The sequence below is a fragment of the Aricia agestis genome, chromosome 11, assembly GCF_905147365.1.
Source record: "Aricia agestis chromosome 11, ilAriAges1.1, whole genome shotgun sequence".
NCBI lineage: Eukaryota > Metazoa > Arthropoda > Insecta > Lepidoptera > Lycaenidae > Aricia > Aricia agestis.
This window is the reverse complement of record NC_056416.1, coordinates 10611703-10626572: the sequence shown is the minus strand read 5'-3', so window position 1 is coordinate 10626572 and position 14870 is coordinate 10611703. Positions and strand designations below refer to the sequence as shown.

Below are 14870 nucleotides of genomic sequence, written 5' to 3'. Positions count from 1 at the left end.
GACGGTTCAATTATCTTATTCCTTCTCATGTCCTCCAAAAGGCCTTCAACTTCTTTTTCCTTTGCAATGGGTATCCGTCTTGCTCGTTGACGAATTGGGTTCTCGCTTCCGGTATCTATCCTGTGCTGAACCATCGACGTTCTTCCAAGGTCGCCTTCCTGACTGGAGAAGATATTCGCGTGGCGTTGTAAAAACTTCTTAGCTTTCATGCTCTGCGAATAAGTCAGATTACTCTTGCAGTCATCGAGTAGCTCAGTCACTATTCCATAGTTGCTGGTGTTTGCTGAGTCTGAGCCTGTGATCGAATTACACTTTCTCATCCAGACAACTTCCTCGCACTTTCCAATGACATCACCTTTGTTCAAGCAGAACTCGCGATCACCAAGATTCAAAACTCTGACCACAGCGTTACTGCTTCCACTAACAAGGGTTCTTGCCGTCATCAATTTATGCGCTGATGTCTTGGTAGGTGTGTCTTCGATTAACACGCATCTGTTTGACTTCTTCTTTCCAGCTGGCGGTAGTTTCACCAGCACCCGAGCTTCCGCACGTCCAGGTATTATGACTTTCTTTACACATTCAACTTTCCCGCAGGCGCCTCCAAGGATGAAAATTTCTTCTTCGCCACACTTGAACACTCCGTCGGCGACATTAATTCTGCAGTTGTGCTTCTTCATGAAATCCAAACCCAAGATGCAATCATCCATAATCTCAGCCACGATAACGTCATGAGGGTATGAGGATCCCCCTACATTAATCGTAACTGACATTTCTCCCAGGACGGGTATTGGCTGACCGGAGGCAGTCAGGAGCCGACAGTTAATTCTCCTCTTGTGTCTTCTTGCGGCTTTTATCAGATTTGGGTTCACTATCGTTCTAGAGGCTCCTGTATCTAGAGTCATTTTGCAATCCGTCCTGTTAATAGTCCCCTGAATCACAAGACTGTTCCCGCTGCATGCTTGGGAGATAACAGTTATCGGGGCTTCCTCCGTGTCAGCCAGCACTCGCCCCTTAGTCCTGTTTCCCTGATCCCGGGCAGGGAACGAGGCCCCTTGCTTTTGCAGCTCCTCCATTTGTTCCAGACGTTCCTCGAGCATTTTCATCCTTGCCATTTGGGTCTCTTTCTGCGGGCAGTTAAGCTGAAGATGGCCCCTCTCGCCGCACTTGTAGCACATGGCTCCAGAACTTCTCTTCGTAGGAGCCTTAACCTCCTTGACTTCCTCAGAGACCTCGCGGATCTTATATGTCTGCCGTATGTCACGCCGAACAGCCTCGACCTCTAAAGCATGCGCCAATGCTTCCTTAAGCGAGGTGTGGTGACGTAGCCTCACTGCAGCTCTGACCTCTAGGTCCCTGATTCCGTCGACAAATGCTTGCACAATGTTCGTGTCGATCATTTTGGAATCGGCTCCTGGGTGTGCCTTCTTGACCAGTTTTTCTATTTCCAACGCCCATTGTTGTAGTCCTTCTCCTGGGCGTTGGACTCTGTCACGCAGTTGGGCACGGAACACGTGCTCCAGGTGTCGCTCCCCGTATCTGGATTCAAGTGCCTCCATCAGGTCTTTAAACCCATTTCCTGTATGCGCTTCTAGGACCGACAAAGCTTGCCCTCTGAGCGCAACTGTGAGAGCGGTCAGGCATTGTTCATCATTCCATCCGTTGGCAGAAGCAACCGTCTGGAATTGCTGACGATAAGCGTTCCAAGAAGTAGTACCGTCGTATGGTGGCACTTTAACTCTTGGTCCTTGTACCACTACGGAAGTTCCACTAGACGTCGCGATTCCTGTGGTTTCCACGCGCACTTTCCACTTCTGTAGTTCTGTGAGGCCAGTTTTCACATTTTCCATATCCACTCCTAACCCCGTAACTCGTTCGTCCATTACGTCGACATCTTTTCGAAGCTTAACCACCGTGTCACTGACATCCTTTATAGCTCCAAGGGCTTTTTCTTGGAGGTCTTTTTGTTGCTCTTGTGATTCTCGAATCGCTCTGATTTCAGCACCGAGCTTGCGTTTTTGTGACTCCATCATTGCCTTTTGAGAATCTTTCAACGCCTGACTTTCAGCTTTTTGAGACTCCTGCAAAGCCTGAATTAATTCAATTATGCTTTCCAATTGAAGAGCCATTTGAGGGGCCGTAGAAACTACGGGCGTAGCAGGATAGATGGAACTAGTCGACGGAGCCTGAGCAGGCGGGGCCCAGTGGGCGGCGCCAGTGGGCGTGGCCTGAGTGGGCGGGGCCTGGTGGGCGGAGCCAGTGGGCGTGGCTACGGCCAAAGTGGGCGGAGCCTGAGGGGCGTGGCCAGTGGGCGTGCCCCGGTGGGCGGAGCCAGTGGGCGTGGCTTCGCCCAAAGTGGGCGGATCCTGGTGGGCGTGGTCAGTGGGCGGAGCCAGGTGGGCGGGGCCAGTGAGTGGGACCTGTCCCTCAGTGGGCGGAGCTTGGTCCCCAGTGGGTGTGGCCTCCGCAACTCCCCTCTCGGAGTCAATGGCAGCAGCTCGCTGCGCCCTTGTCCTGACACTCCCCTTGAAGTCCTCTCTCGGAGTCAATGGCATCTCCAAATCGCACTTCTGACACCAGTTGTTACGTGCTAGGGTTCGAGGATTTGGAGAGAAAGACCTGGTGACTCTCTTGAAGACTTTATTAACACTGCACTAAACACTAGGTCACAACACTTAGCACTAAATCCAAACACTAATCACTAGGTCCAATCACTAAGCACTATCACTGTCCTAGGTCGTAGCCAAGTCGCAAGTTTCACTGGTTCACTCACTATTGATCACTCCGAAATCGCCTTGATGAAAGCTCGAAACGAACTAACTTGCCGGACCTGCCTGCGGCTCTTTTTATATGGCGAGACGAATTCCAGAAATTTCCCGATTCACGTAAACAAGTAAACAACCGTGGGAAATTTCTCGGCGGCTCGGGCATGTACCACAATAAAACTGCCGTCCTTGCGATAAGTGCAGTAAGTTGAATTTAATTTAGACCTTATGGACTCAGTCATAAGGTCTAAATTCAAACACGCTAACCAATAAAGGGTAAACACGTAAACAAACAATGGACCTTTTTAGAAGGTTCGAGTATGTACTTGCGCACCACGTGTCCGTATACCATGTACCGTAATAATAATATTGATAAAAATGTATGAGCAGATACAAGGAATAAAGATATATTGTAATAAACTTATGGTCGGAGTAAATTGTGAGTTTTACGGCGGCGTAAACTATTATGAAGTAATATGTAGGGCCGAAGTTCCCGCGCTGGAGGTGACATAATGGATTTATCGCCGAATATCACGAGAGGGCCTCATAAAACACTTGTTCAACTGACTGTTGCTGTAATGTCTATATGGAACTTGGGTTCCGCGACGGGTTTAGTGTAAAAAGTTTAATTATTGCAATTAGTTCGCAATATAGTCATTGTAATTATCAAATAATGGATCACAAATGGCTATTTATTAACTTCGATATCTATTTCATTTCAAAATTGGCTCATAATAATAATGGCTAATTATGCTCGTATTATTAGTAGTTTGAACTTCATTATTGTTAGAATAAAATATATTTATTTTCACAAAGAACATCATAATATTGTTTAATATAAAAAACTAGATGTTTCCCGCAACTCCGTTGCGCCAAAATTCGTTCGTCGCGTAGGAACCGTACATTTTTACGGGATTAAAAGTATCCTATGTCCTTTCCCGGGACTCAAAGTATCGCCATACCAAATTTTAACAAAATCAGTTCAGCGGTTTGGGCGTGAAGAGGTAACGGCCAGAGCGACACACTTTCTCATTTATAATGTTACTATGGATTTATTACTAACTTAAATATTAATCTACAGGTTGGATAAACAATCTAGCGGAACGGCTGAAAGTACCGATCATCAACATCTCCCACAGCGAGAGCTACGTCACAGCTCTGTACTTCACTTGCTCCTCTCTCACCAGCGTCGGCTTCGGCAACGTGTCCGCCAACACGCTGCCAGAGAAGATATTCAGTATACTCACCATGCTCATAGGAGGTAAGTCCGGAAAACCGGGTTTTCTGGTAGATACTATCATCAAATCCAGATATCATAATCACGGAACCAACGTTATAGTTTGGTCTTGTAATAAAAATAAAATATTTTCGAATCCGTTGAAAAGTTTTTGAGATATCACGTTGCATACAAACAAAAAATATATACCTGTGAATATATGAAATCGAAGAATTATATTGAAATTTCGATAAAAACAAATATTTTTTAAGAAATATAAAGACTCGGAGCAGTCTTCGCAAAAAATATAACGTCTATAATATTGTACGTACTGAAGCGAAATACATAAACCTGTTTACAAGACCTGACTAGACCTTTCGCCTCCGTGATTCCATCTCAACTAATGATAATCGCTTTAGCTAGATTTTCCTCGGATAACATATTTTATATCTTGTTTTTCTCTCACCTTTACTTTTATAGAACTAATGGGTGAATTTCAACAAATGACCTTTTTTTATCATATCGGTGAACTTTTTTATTTATACATATTTTATATACTTTTCAGGTTTTATGTATTCTTTAGGATACAAAATGTTCCCAAATTTAATATCATTAACGTATCATTTAAGACTAAGGAGAAAATTCAGTTTGAATTCTGGTTTCCACCGATATGATAAACCGGCAGCGATTTTTATTTCTGTGCACCGATATGATAAGCTTAACCACCGAAATGTACCTAACCTACTAATCCAGCGATGTGATAATATTATTTTTATAATAATATATTTATGTATTTATTTCTATAAAGAACAGGGTGCTTAAAATAAAATTAAAATATTTTTAAAATGTTTTACAATATAAATAAAATCGTGCACTAAAGTTATAGCACTTTAACTTAACTATAAACAAACCAAAACTCTACCGATATTCAAAATAACAACATGATATTATTGCCACAAGTAGGATAATTTAAGAGGATTCCACACCGCCATTTTTCCCATACAAACGCTGTCCCCTGTTTCCTCCCTGGATAATGCTAGTAGAGTTATAATTTTTTTCCTGAATATCTACGGCCACTAATACAATGTCCCTATGTTTTCCTTTTTTTCATAATTTAATTATTAAATAAGATATGAACGTTCAAAAACCCAAAAAAATGGCCAGATTTTCCACTGTGTTCAAACGTCCAGAAAACAGATTTGGATAGATTATACAAAAAATGCAAAACATAGGAACACAGCTCAAGCCTTTTTTTAATCTTTAATGAAAAAAGTACTTAAATCGGTTAAGTTTTGGAGAAGGAATCAGGGGACAACGAATCGTTGATTTTCTGGATTTTCTGCAGTTGTCTCTATCGCGTTCTGCGGTATAGGCTTGAGGTAAGGGAGACAGCTATAGATATTACACGTACTTTTTTTTCATTTCTCTAGCTGCTGTGGTATCCTCTTAAGTACACCAAAATTGCATAAAATCGGGGGTTTTGTGATAAAACGGTTTTCTTTCATTTCTGGCTAAAAACTGGTACGACCCAGCCCACAGCCACCTCCTAAACGGGTTAGCGTGTGGCTGAATGAAGTAAATAGCGTATTTTTATGCTTAAGGGATCAATAGTATTTTTTAGAAACAACGTTTCGTAAATCCCACCAAAATTTAAAAATTCTCCGCGACAGACCTAAACTGTGTCATAAAAACTCAACTACAGAAGTTAGAACAATAAAATTGATATATTATGAAGAGTCAACTATATAAAACGACTACATAAAAATAAAAATCTAATCCATGTTAAAGATAAATTTTATTCTTGGCTTCATATTAGGTACTGTAAAAAAACAATTTTCTTTGTAATAGTCCTAGGCATATTATATTTTTGCCACAATCCTATAGCTACCCATTAAATAGTAAAACAAATAATTTACAACAATATTCCCTTTTTTAATAGTAATTTCAACGAAGACAAAAAAAACCGTTTGGGAAATTCACCCTAATAATAAGTTACGATACGTGTAAATGCATGAAAATGTTCATACTTCAGCAGTTTTTGCATGAAAGAGTAACTCTCACAAATTTCGCATTAGTATTCTTAATTTTTAATACAAAATAAGGAAACCGCTAAGTATTTTCCGATAAATACAACAAAAAAGCTATTAAAATTCTAAATTTTATAGCGAAAATGCGTTTTTAAAGCAGTTTATGCGGCGCGGTGAACTCATGCAAATTCGGTGATTGTTTGCCCGCACTCGACATCTATAGACTTTATTATGCCAACAAATTATTATGCCGACAATAAAGCTATTTTTTTTTTAAATACGCTTTTATTCATCGCGGGTATTATAAGCCGCAAATTCACGCTCGTTTCTCACTTTGATCAATGTACACCAGTTCTGTTTATTACCTGTCGTTTTAATTTGCTGCGGTGTGGCTCGCAATGTTTATTCATTTATTTATTTTATATGTCTATATGTATGTATGTACGTATGAAACGTCTTCTTTCTTCTTGTGAAGTAACAGCAAACTGTAAGTTTATAATATGACTAGCGACCCGCCCGGCTTCGCAGGGGTATAAAATATATAACCTAATTGTCACTCACTGAAAAAATGATTAAAATCGATTCAGTAATTTTTAATTATACCGCATTTTCGACGAGATGCCCGGATCCTATCTCTTATTTACTGTATCATATATTATGACCCTTGTTTACCTCTATACCTCAAGGAAAACATTTTATTTCGCCAAGCCACTGCAAAGGAGTTAAGATCTGCAACAAATTATCATCTAGAAATGCCCGTGCATTAAAACAAAAAGGTATTACGGTTCCTCGTTTGTCGTTACCGGTGTAAAGCTCTGGAATTCGTTGCCTAAGCATGTCAAAGTTGCAAAAACGTTAAATTCATTTAAAAATCTGGTCAAGCTACACTATTTAAATATTTGTAAATAATTTATGTTTATGTTTCAAGTTCATGGTATGTCCGTGTTTGTACTATGTGTAATGTCATAAGTCATTATTCCTATTAATATAGTTCTATAAATTGTGTATATTGTATAGTATTATTTTGTGATATATATATTTGGTATTTATGTATAGTATTATTGTATATATATGCATATTTATTTATATATTTATAATAATATAATATTTGTATTATTTTGTCTGCGCATGCACACTTATCTCTTCCACAATTTTCACCCTCGCTCGTGGTTGCCTGGAAGAGATTGCTACCTAGTAATAAGGCCGCCATTGTGACACCTATGTAAAATCTTGTTTAAATTGTTTGTATTCTCTATGTATTGTGTGAACAATGAAGAATATTTGAATTTGAATTGAATTGAATTATATTCATTACTACCCGCTGGCCCGCATTGGTCGGTACCGCCGCAAAAGCTACGTCCCGCAATTTTTTTTAATCTGTAATATCTTTGAAATTATTCATTTAAATCATAATATGCTGTAAAGGGCCATATAGATCTACATTAAATCAACAATGTATTTAAATTATTTAATTGGATAAGGATTAATGCTGTATTTAAATTTATTAATTAGCCATTATTTGTCGTAAAAAGTAAATGACAAAAAAATGTTAAATATTGTGGGATATCCATACGAGATAGACTTATACTTACCATCGCGGAGTTTTCTGTACACCTTTTCATAGTGTACAATACTTAGTACATTATTTTGATAAATCTCGTAGGGTTCAGCTTGCGTTTGCTATGTAAGCGGAAAAAATGTAATTATTTACGACATCACATTAGAAACCCCAAAATTAATAGTGTTTCTCCATTATTTAATGAATGTTATTATACTTATAAACCTTCCTCTTTAATCACTCTATCTATTAAAGAAAACTGCATCAAAATCCGTGGCGTAGTTTTAAAGATAGGGAACAAAGGGACATTAGGGAAAAAAGCGACTTTGTTTTATAATACGTAGTGATTAATGATTATGCACTCGCTAAAAATCACTGAGTTTGACACTAATTGTCAAACTCTGATTTAGTCGTTAACACTCAGTGCCAATATGCCAGTGTCAGCATAATTATTTAAGATACACTTAAGATGTCATTAGGTTAGCTAAAAAGTAAATACGTATTAACTTTTAAGACGGAATTTCCCATAAGCAGTAAATGAATAAAGTCCGACTTAGTATCACAGGAATTTCACAACTCTTTACGATATAGAAACTCTTTACGGCAAAAAAATGTTAGAATTTTAATTATTAAGGGCCTGTTTCACCATTTCCTGACAAGTGCCGCTTAGATTTTTCACAACTTATCTGACAAATGGAGTATCTGTCAGATCAGTTATAGATAGCCTATCCAGAACTTATCAGAAAGTGGTGAAACAGCCCCTTAGAGTTATATTTTAATGAGCTAGTCTATTACAGCACTCATGCACGCCGTGGTGTTCGGTAACGTGACAGCCATCATCCAGCGAATGTACTCCCGGCGCTCCATGTACCAGAGCAAGTGGCGCGACCTGAAGGACTTTCTCACCATCAACCAGGTGCCCAAGGAGCTGAAGCAGCGCATGCAGGACTACTTCCAGACGATGTGGTCGCTGAACCACGGGATTGATATACATGAGGTTGGTGAATTAATAAATCAATTAATTCAATTCAATTACTTATTAATGTTTATTTTTTCATCATTAATTCAATTTACAGGAACAATTTCACAATAATTAATATACCTTATTATTAATAATTAATATACCTTTTATCTCCTACTCCTCCTAAATTTCTTGTGATTAAATTCGTTGCGGGTCCCAAGACAGATTTAGCTTGTCCCTCGGGCATCCCTGAGATCATATCATCAGGGTTTTCGTGGTTGGTTACCACTGTTGATCCTGGCGACACAGGAGTTGCAGTAGTGGGAATGTGTGGTGGGCCTTTTGCCCGGTTAAAAAAAAATAATATACAGTTGATGGATTCTGTTCATAAAATACAATTTCGATATGGTTTTGATATGCTGATAAAATGTTTATAGCCCACTTGTATGGGTTATTTCTAATCGTTATTCTATCATGTCTCCCCTTAAATAAAAGGTACAAAGACCGAGAGAGATAGTACATTAAGACTGGGTTGCACCAGCTAACTTTAACTTTAACTGTAAATTTAACTTTGGCTTTAACTTTAACTACAATGCAAAATGTCAAATCTTTGGTTAAAGTTAAAAATGGACGCCATCAAGACGCCATATTTAACATAACCATAGAGCTCGACAAGGTTTTAAATACATGTGGCGAAAAAAGGAACTAACGCTGTCATCATACAAAAACCGCCATTTTCGACAGTTCTCCTTTACCAGCAGCGCCCCCGCCCACGTGCATTTATAACTTTGTTGGATCAGCTGTCATCTGTCAGTTTCTCCGGGCAAAGTTAAGGATAAAGTTAAAGTTAAAGTTAAATTTACCTTAACTATAACTATAACCATAAATTTAACTTTAACCACGCCTCTGGTGCAACCCAGTCTTATCCACTATTAACCTAAACCCAGACTGTTGAACGTTGTACACGCAGTTCATTCGCTGTTGAGTTTGCAGTAGTCATCTTCATTCGTCTATTTTGTCATCTACACTGAAATCTCACTGCAAACTTAAAAAACGAAACCAAAACGCATGTATATTCCTAAGTATATGTTATCACATGCTTACATGTAAAAAATGGAATTTCAAAGCAATTTAATTTGATACAATCATTTCTTTTATAACTTCTCTTCTTCACAAATACCACGTTTTCACAGAAAACCGGCGTGAAACAGTGCTTGCGCTGTGTTTCGCTGAGTGAGTGAGTTTACTGGATGCCTACCCTATTCCCTTCCCTACCCTCCCCTATTTCCTTCCCTTCCCTACCCTCCCCTATTACCCTATTCCCTCTTAAAAGGCCGGCAACGCACTTGCAGCACTTCTGATGCTGCGAGTGTCCATGGGCGACGGAAGTTGTTTTCCATCAGGTGACCCGTTTTGCTCGTTTGCCCCCTTATTTCATAAAAAAAAAACTTATGAGTGATAAAAGAAATGATTGTATCAAATTAAATAATCATCAACAAATCATAACAAATACAATAATCAATTAAAATGTGAAATAAACTGTTTTCAATACGAAGTTATAATACAATAAAATAGATATATAGAGATTAAACTCGCATTTATTTTACATACGTTTCATTCCCAGATTGAAATACAATTAATGCCATTTCAGATAATTACTTTACCATCGAAACATTTTCATACAACTTCGCTCTACGTACATCGTTTCGAATCAATTTCAGTAGGTCAATAACAGCTAGTGTCCGATGAAAAGCCGACTTTTGGCCTAATAGTTTGGGAGGGAAGAGGGGATTTCGGGAAGCTCCAGCGTGTCAGATTAAGCTTGTATAGGCTTCCGACATGTGTCTAGTTATCATGGTATAGAAATCAGATTTCTCATGTGGTGGGTTACATTTTTTTTACATTAAAATGTCATCGGATCTGTCAGATTAAGATACTGGATGTTTAGTATACCCCAAAGAAGCTTCCATATAAAGCACTGACGATTCAAAGGTTTCGTAAGCTTAGATGAATGATTGGTCTCGGGCTCGCGCTACGACTGGATACCGTCGGAGTACTTGAAAAATGCGGCAACAAATCATACGCCTGATAAGGCGTAAGCGCGCCAGTCGCGCCGCAAGCTTCGGGTGAGGTAGATGTGTCGATAATTTTCGAAATTTTAAGTTACGTCCGTAGCAAAATGCCAGTTTGCGTAGTGAGACTATGCAATAATAACACTACAAGAAACAAGAAAGGTACTGGCATCACATACCATCAGTAAATATTATATAAATCGTCATAAACACAGAAAAATAATATAAACCTGAAAATTCGGATCGGAGTACCGCTTGATGTTCAGTGTTGCCAATTACCATAAACTAAAAATTCCCAAATTTTTCTGAGATTGTGATTTTTATTTATTTATTTATTATATCTTATTTTTTTATACAATACAGTAACAAATGAGAAAACAAATTTAACATTTGCTTTTTTATGACTCATTCTTAACTTTCGTTAAACTTCCTACCATTGTTTTTGTATTGTTTTCTCATCAATATTGTACCCATTATATTTCGTTGACCTAAACAACGTTGTTATTTTATCGCATTCTTTTCGAATGGACTTTATTCCAATGGTAAAGTTTATCTGGTGATTGAAAAATCAGCACTTACTATACAATAATAATAAATTACAAGACCACAGCAACTAATTTTTCCCCATTGATTGGGCACCAGTCACGTATCTGGCAACCCGATTATCTATGCACACAACAATATTTGTGCATTGTTTTACACACACTACAATATTGAGGTGCCGCATTCGGGAATCTGTGTTTTCTATACAGCGCGGTATCTAGTCGAGCGCGCGCGCGAGACCAATCATTTATCTAAGGCCTGTAGGTACATTTTAAAATATAAAAAAGTAAAGCTTTATAACTAACCTAACCTAACTAAGCTTCGCAGATATTTTATTTTGCACTAAACTAAATGATTTAGTCCTTGATGTCTAAAATATATTTATAACTGACTTAAATAAGCAATTTTCTGGATATATTTTCTTTTTCAAAACTTTAAAATGGCTGCAGTTTCTAAACCCACCACTAAAATAAAAAAACGCTCATATTATTTTTTAATCAGTTTTATCTAATGTACAAAACCTACTAAGTCTTCATGACGCTCGAGTGACTACAAAAATAGCACCCTCCCGTCCTCTACTATAAGCCGAATAATAGGACATGTTACTGCAATGTTTTCACGCTAGAGGCAGTATCAGCATAGACAGTAAATAAAAAGTTTTATTCGACATTCGATAACGTTTTTCAAAATTTGGATATGACGTGTGCACTGTGCAACATACAGTCGGATTTTGATCGGATTATTTACTGTATGTGCTAGTAGTGCAGTCTGCTCCAACCTTTGTCTAATATTCCTTATTGTCACTGTAATAGTCAACTGAACCCGAAGCCGAATCTCGGCGAAAATTTCGCGTCGATATCGTAATAGTACGGGAGCCCTAGGACATTATTTTTTTATTACTCTCAAGCAAATTTTTGTGAGTAGCTTCATTTTGATAAGACAAACAACATTTTTATTTGCGAAAAATCTTGAAAGTGGTAGCTAACAGAGATAGAAAGGATTTCATACTTTGGTTTGATGGTCCTAAATTAATATGGATTGTGAAATTTGTAGGATAATGTTACTTTTAAATTATATAGGTAACTATTAACCTACCAATATACAAAAAATCTGCTGGTTAGGGTTCCGTTTTAGGGTACCGTAGTCAACCAAGTTTTGTTGATTACAGAACCCTAAAACGGAACCCTAACTTATATTATAATTTAAGAGTAACAAGAGTAACATCCTACAAATAGAACAATCCATATTTTAGAACCATCAAACCAAAGTATGAAATCCTTTCTATCTCTGTTAGCTACCACTGTCAAGATTTTTCGCAAATTAAAATGTCGTTTGTCTGATCAAAATGAAGCTACTCACAAAAAATTTGCTTGATAGTAATAAAAACAAATTTGTTCTAGGGCTCCCTGACTATAATGCCTAATTATGATATAATAATATACAAATAGGATGATAAATATCGACCGTGTAGCGTCCGCTTTAAAGTAATTTTGTTCCTAATGGCAAGTTTTTCAAGTAAATTATATTAATCACATAAAGTTCATAAAAAATCATGGCCTAAACATTTTGACTGGAGGTGATCGTAGCGCAAAACGATACTTCTATTGTATAAAAAAACACGACCATGATTCGAAAAGCTTAAAAGCCGTACTTACCGTACATTTGTTAGCTGAATACCTGACCCATATCCCATGAATATCAAATTGACTGTAAACATTTTGATACACTATGCATGTCTGCATATGAAATAGGACATAGATAGATGTTATTGGCGTTTAATACATCACAGAGTAATTAATGCTTGTCTATGGAGACTATACAGACACAAATAAAACATATACAGTAGAGTAACTATACCGTGTTATTGAAATTAAATACAACGCCAAGACATGTTTTAGGCAGCAATAAAATGCCGCAAAGTTTTAAAAAACCACACTATAGCTTATCAGTTCTTAGTGTTCTTATAAGTGTCATCACGTCACTTTTGACGTGACGAGGACATGAGACATTAGTTACGTAACGAGAGTTACGTAACTAACTGACTTAGCACAATATTAATATTGTATACAATACAATAACTGGGCTGAGTTCATAAAATACAGAGACAAGCTTTACGGGCACAAAACGTGACACTGCAGTGCTCTGCGCTCTTAATAACTAATATATCCCGCTTATGAATGCAGTAGAATGGAGATAGCCTACTGTTTATAATTTATAGTATGGCACAGATAAACCTGTCGCGCGGTGAATCAAAACGCTTTGAACTGGTATCGGCACTGACGCGGCTAATGTGATTAACACGTTAGGGTCAGTTCACACGTGACCCTGTGTGGTTAGAAATTAGGATAGAAAGAAAGTTTAGTATTGAACTTATTTACTCAAGAAACATCGCGTGTAAGACCGGTAGCGAAATTCTAACTCTTGGATGTGTGTAGTAAATTAAGTTAAATCACGGTGATAATTAACCCTAGTTTCAGTAAATAAAGTTCAATCTATACATTTTAATATTATAAAGTATATAAGAGTTTGATTGTTTGTTTGTTTGAACGCGCTAATCTCAAGAACTACTGGTCCGATTTGAAAAATTCTTTCAGTGCTAGATAGCCCATTTATCGAGGAAGGCTATAGCCTTATATAATATTGTATACAATACAATAAGCGTATACAATATTGTATACAATATTATATAAGGCTATAGCCTTATATAATATTGTATATTTTATGTTTTATCACGCTAAGACTAATAGGAGCGAAGAAATAGAGGAAAATGTGTAAAATGGGGGAAATTATTAGAAAAAGCTTATCTCACGAACTACTGGAGCAATTTTTATGTTATTTGGCACAGATAAGAAGTAGACCACGTGAAGGACCATAGGCTATTTTTTGTGGACTAATTTGTCTGTAAAATATCTAATTTACGCCGGCGAAGCCGCGCGGAACGTCTAGTGTAGTATAATAATTTTGTACCCCTATTTAACTAATCTTCAACAAACTGTTTCACGTTAAGAGCGATAGTATTAAAGCAATATTCACTTAACGATTCCAGGGTCATTTTGATTTTAAAGTGGATGTGTGTATCTCAATTTTTACAGAACACATGGTCGATAATAAACTTAACGAGTCGACATCTCTGTACGTTACATAAGTGTAGTAAAAATATATTGCATCGTTCGGTGCCATAATATTTCTCAAACATGCTAACGTCCACGTCCATTTGCACGATTCTGAGTTAAAATGAATCGTGTCACCTCTTTTCATCCTCGTGTGTATGACCGAGAAGGCATTATTTGACAAAAGTTTGGCAACTTCAAGAACATTTACAAATACTTCTCGATTCGTTTGTTCCATTCCTGTTGTGACTGAGCGTCTGCGACGATGTTTTGAAACTGCAAGTTCAAAATAGCATTAAACCAAGAAACCGTAAACACGGAGCGATATACGCAGTAAATATAATTGGCACTCCTGTAATTTGACGATTACCGCAATTACCGTAGTAGTAACACAATAGTGGGGGTATAATTGAATCCGAGATAATCTCTAATAATTTCTCTAAAGGTATATCATATTGACAGAGGAGAGATAATAGTTCATAGAAGCACTATGGGCTTAATAGAGATGGTTGACAGCTGCGTACTGTAACGTTAATAAAGGAATGTAAGGCTACTACAGTGCTGACCACTCACTGATCGTCGGCGCCGACACAAAATGTATGAAATATCAATTATCAGCGC

At 37.7% G+C, this 14870-nt stretch overlaps 1 protein-coding gene across 6 annotated transcripts in view; it reads left to right on the top strand.

Annotated features, from left to right (window-relative positions):
- Positions 1-14870, top strand: part of LOC121731522 (potassium voltage-gated channel subfamily H member 8) — a 107624-nt gene that overhangs the window by 78177 nt on the left and 14577 nt on the right. For all 6 annotated transcript variants that reach the window (XM_042120981.1, XM_042120980.1, XM_042120979.1 and 3 more), the window contains exons 9-10: positions 3844-4023; positions 8361-8560. In XM_042120981.1, the coding sequence (XP_041976915.1) occupies positions 3844-4023; positions 8361-8560 (380 nt within the window). The remainder of the gene's footprint in view (positions 1-3843; positions 4024-8360; positions 8561-14870) is intronic.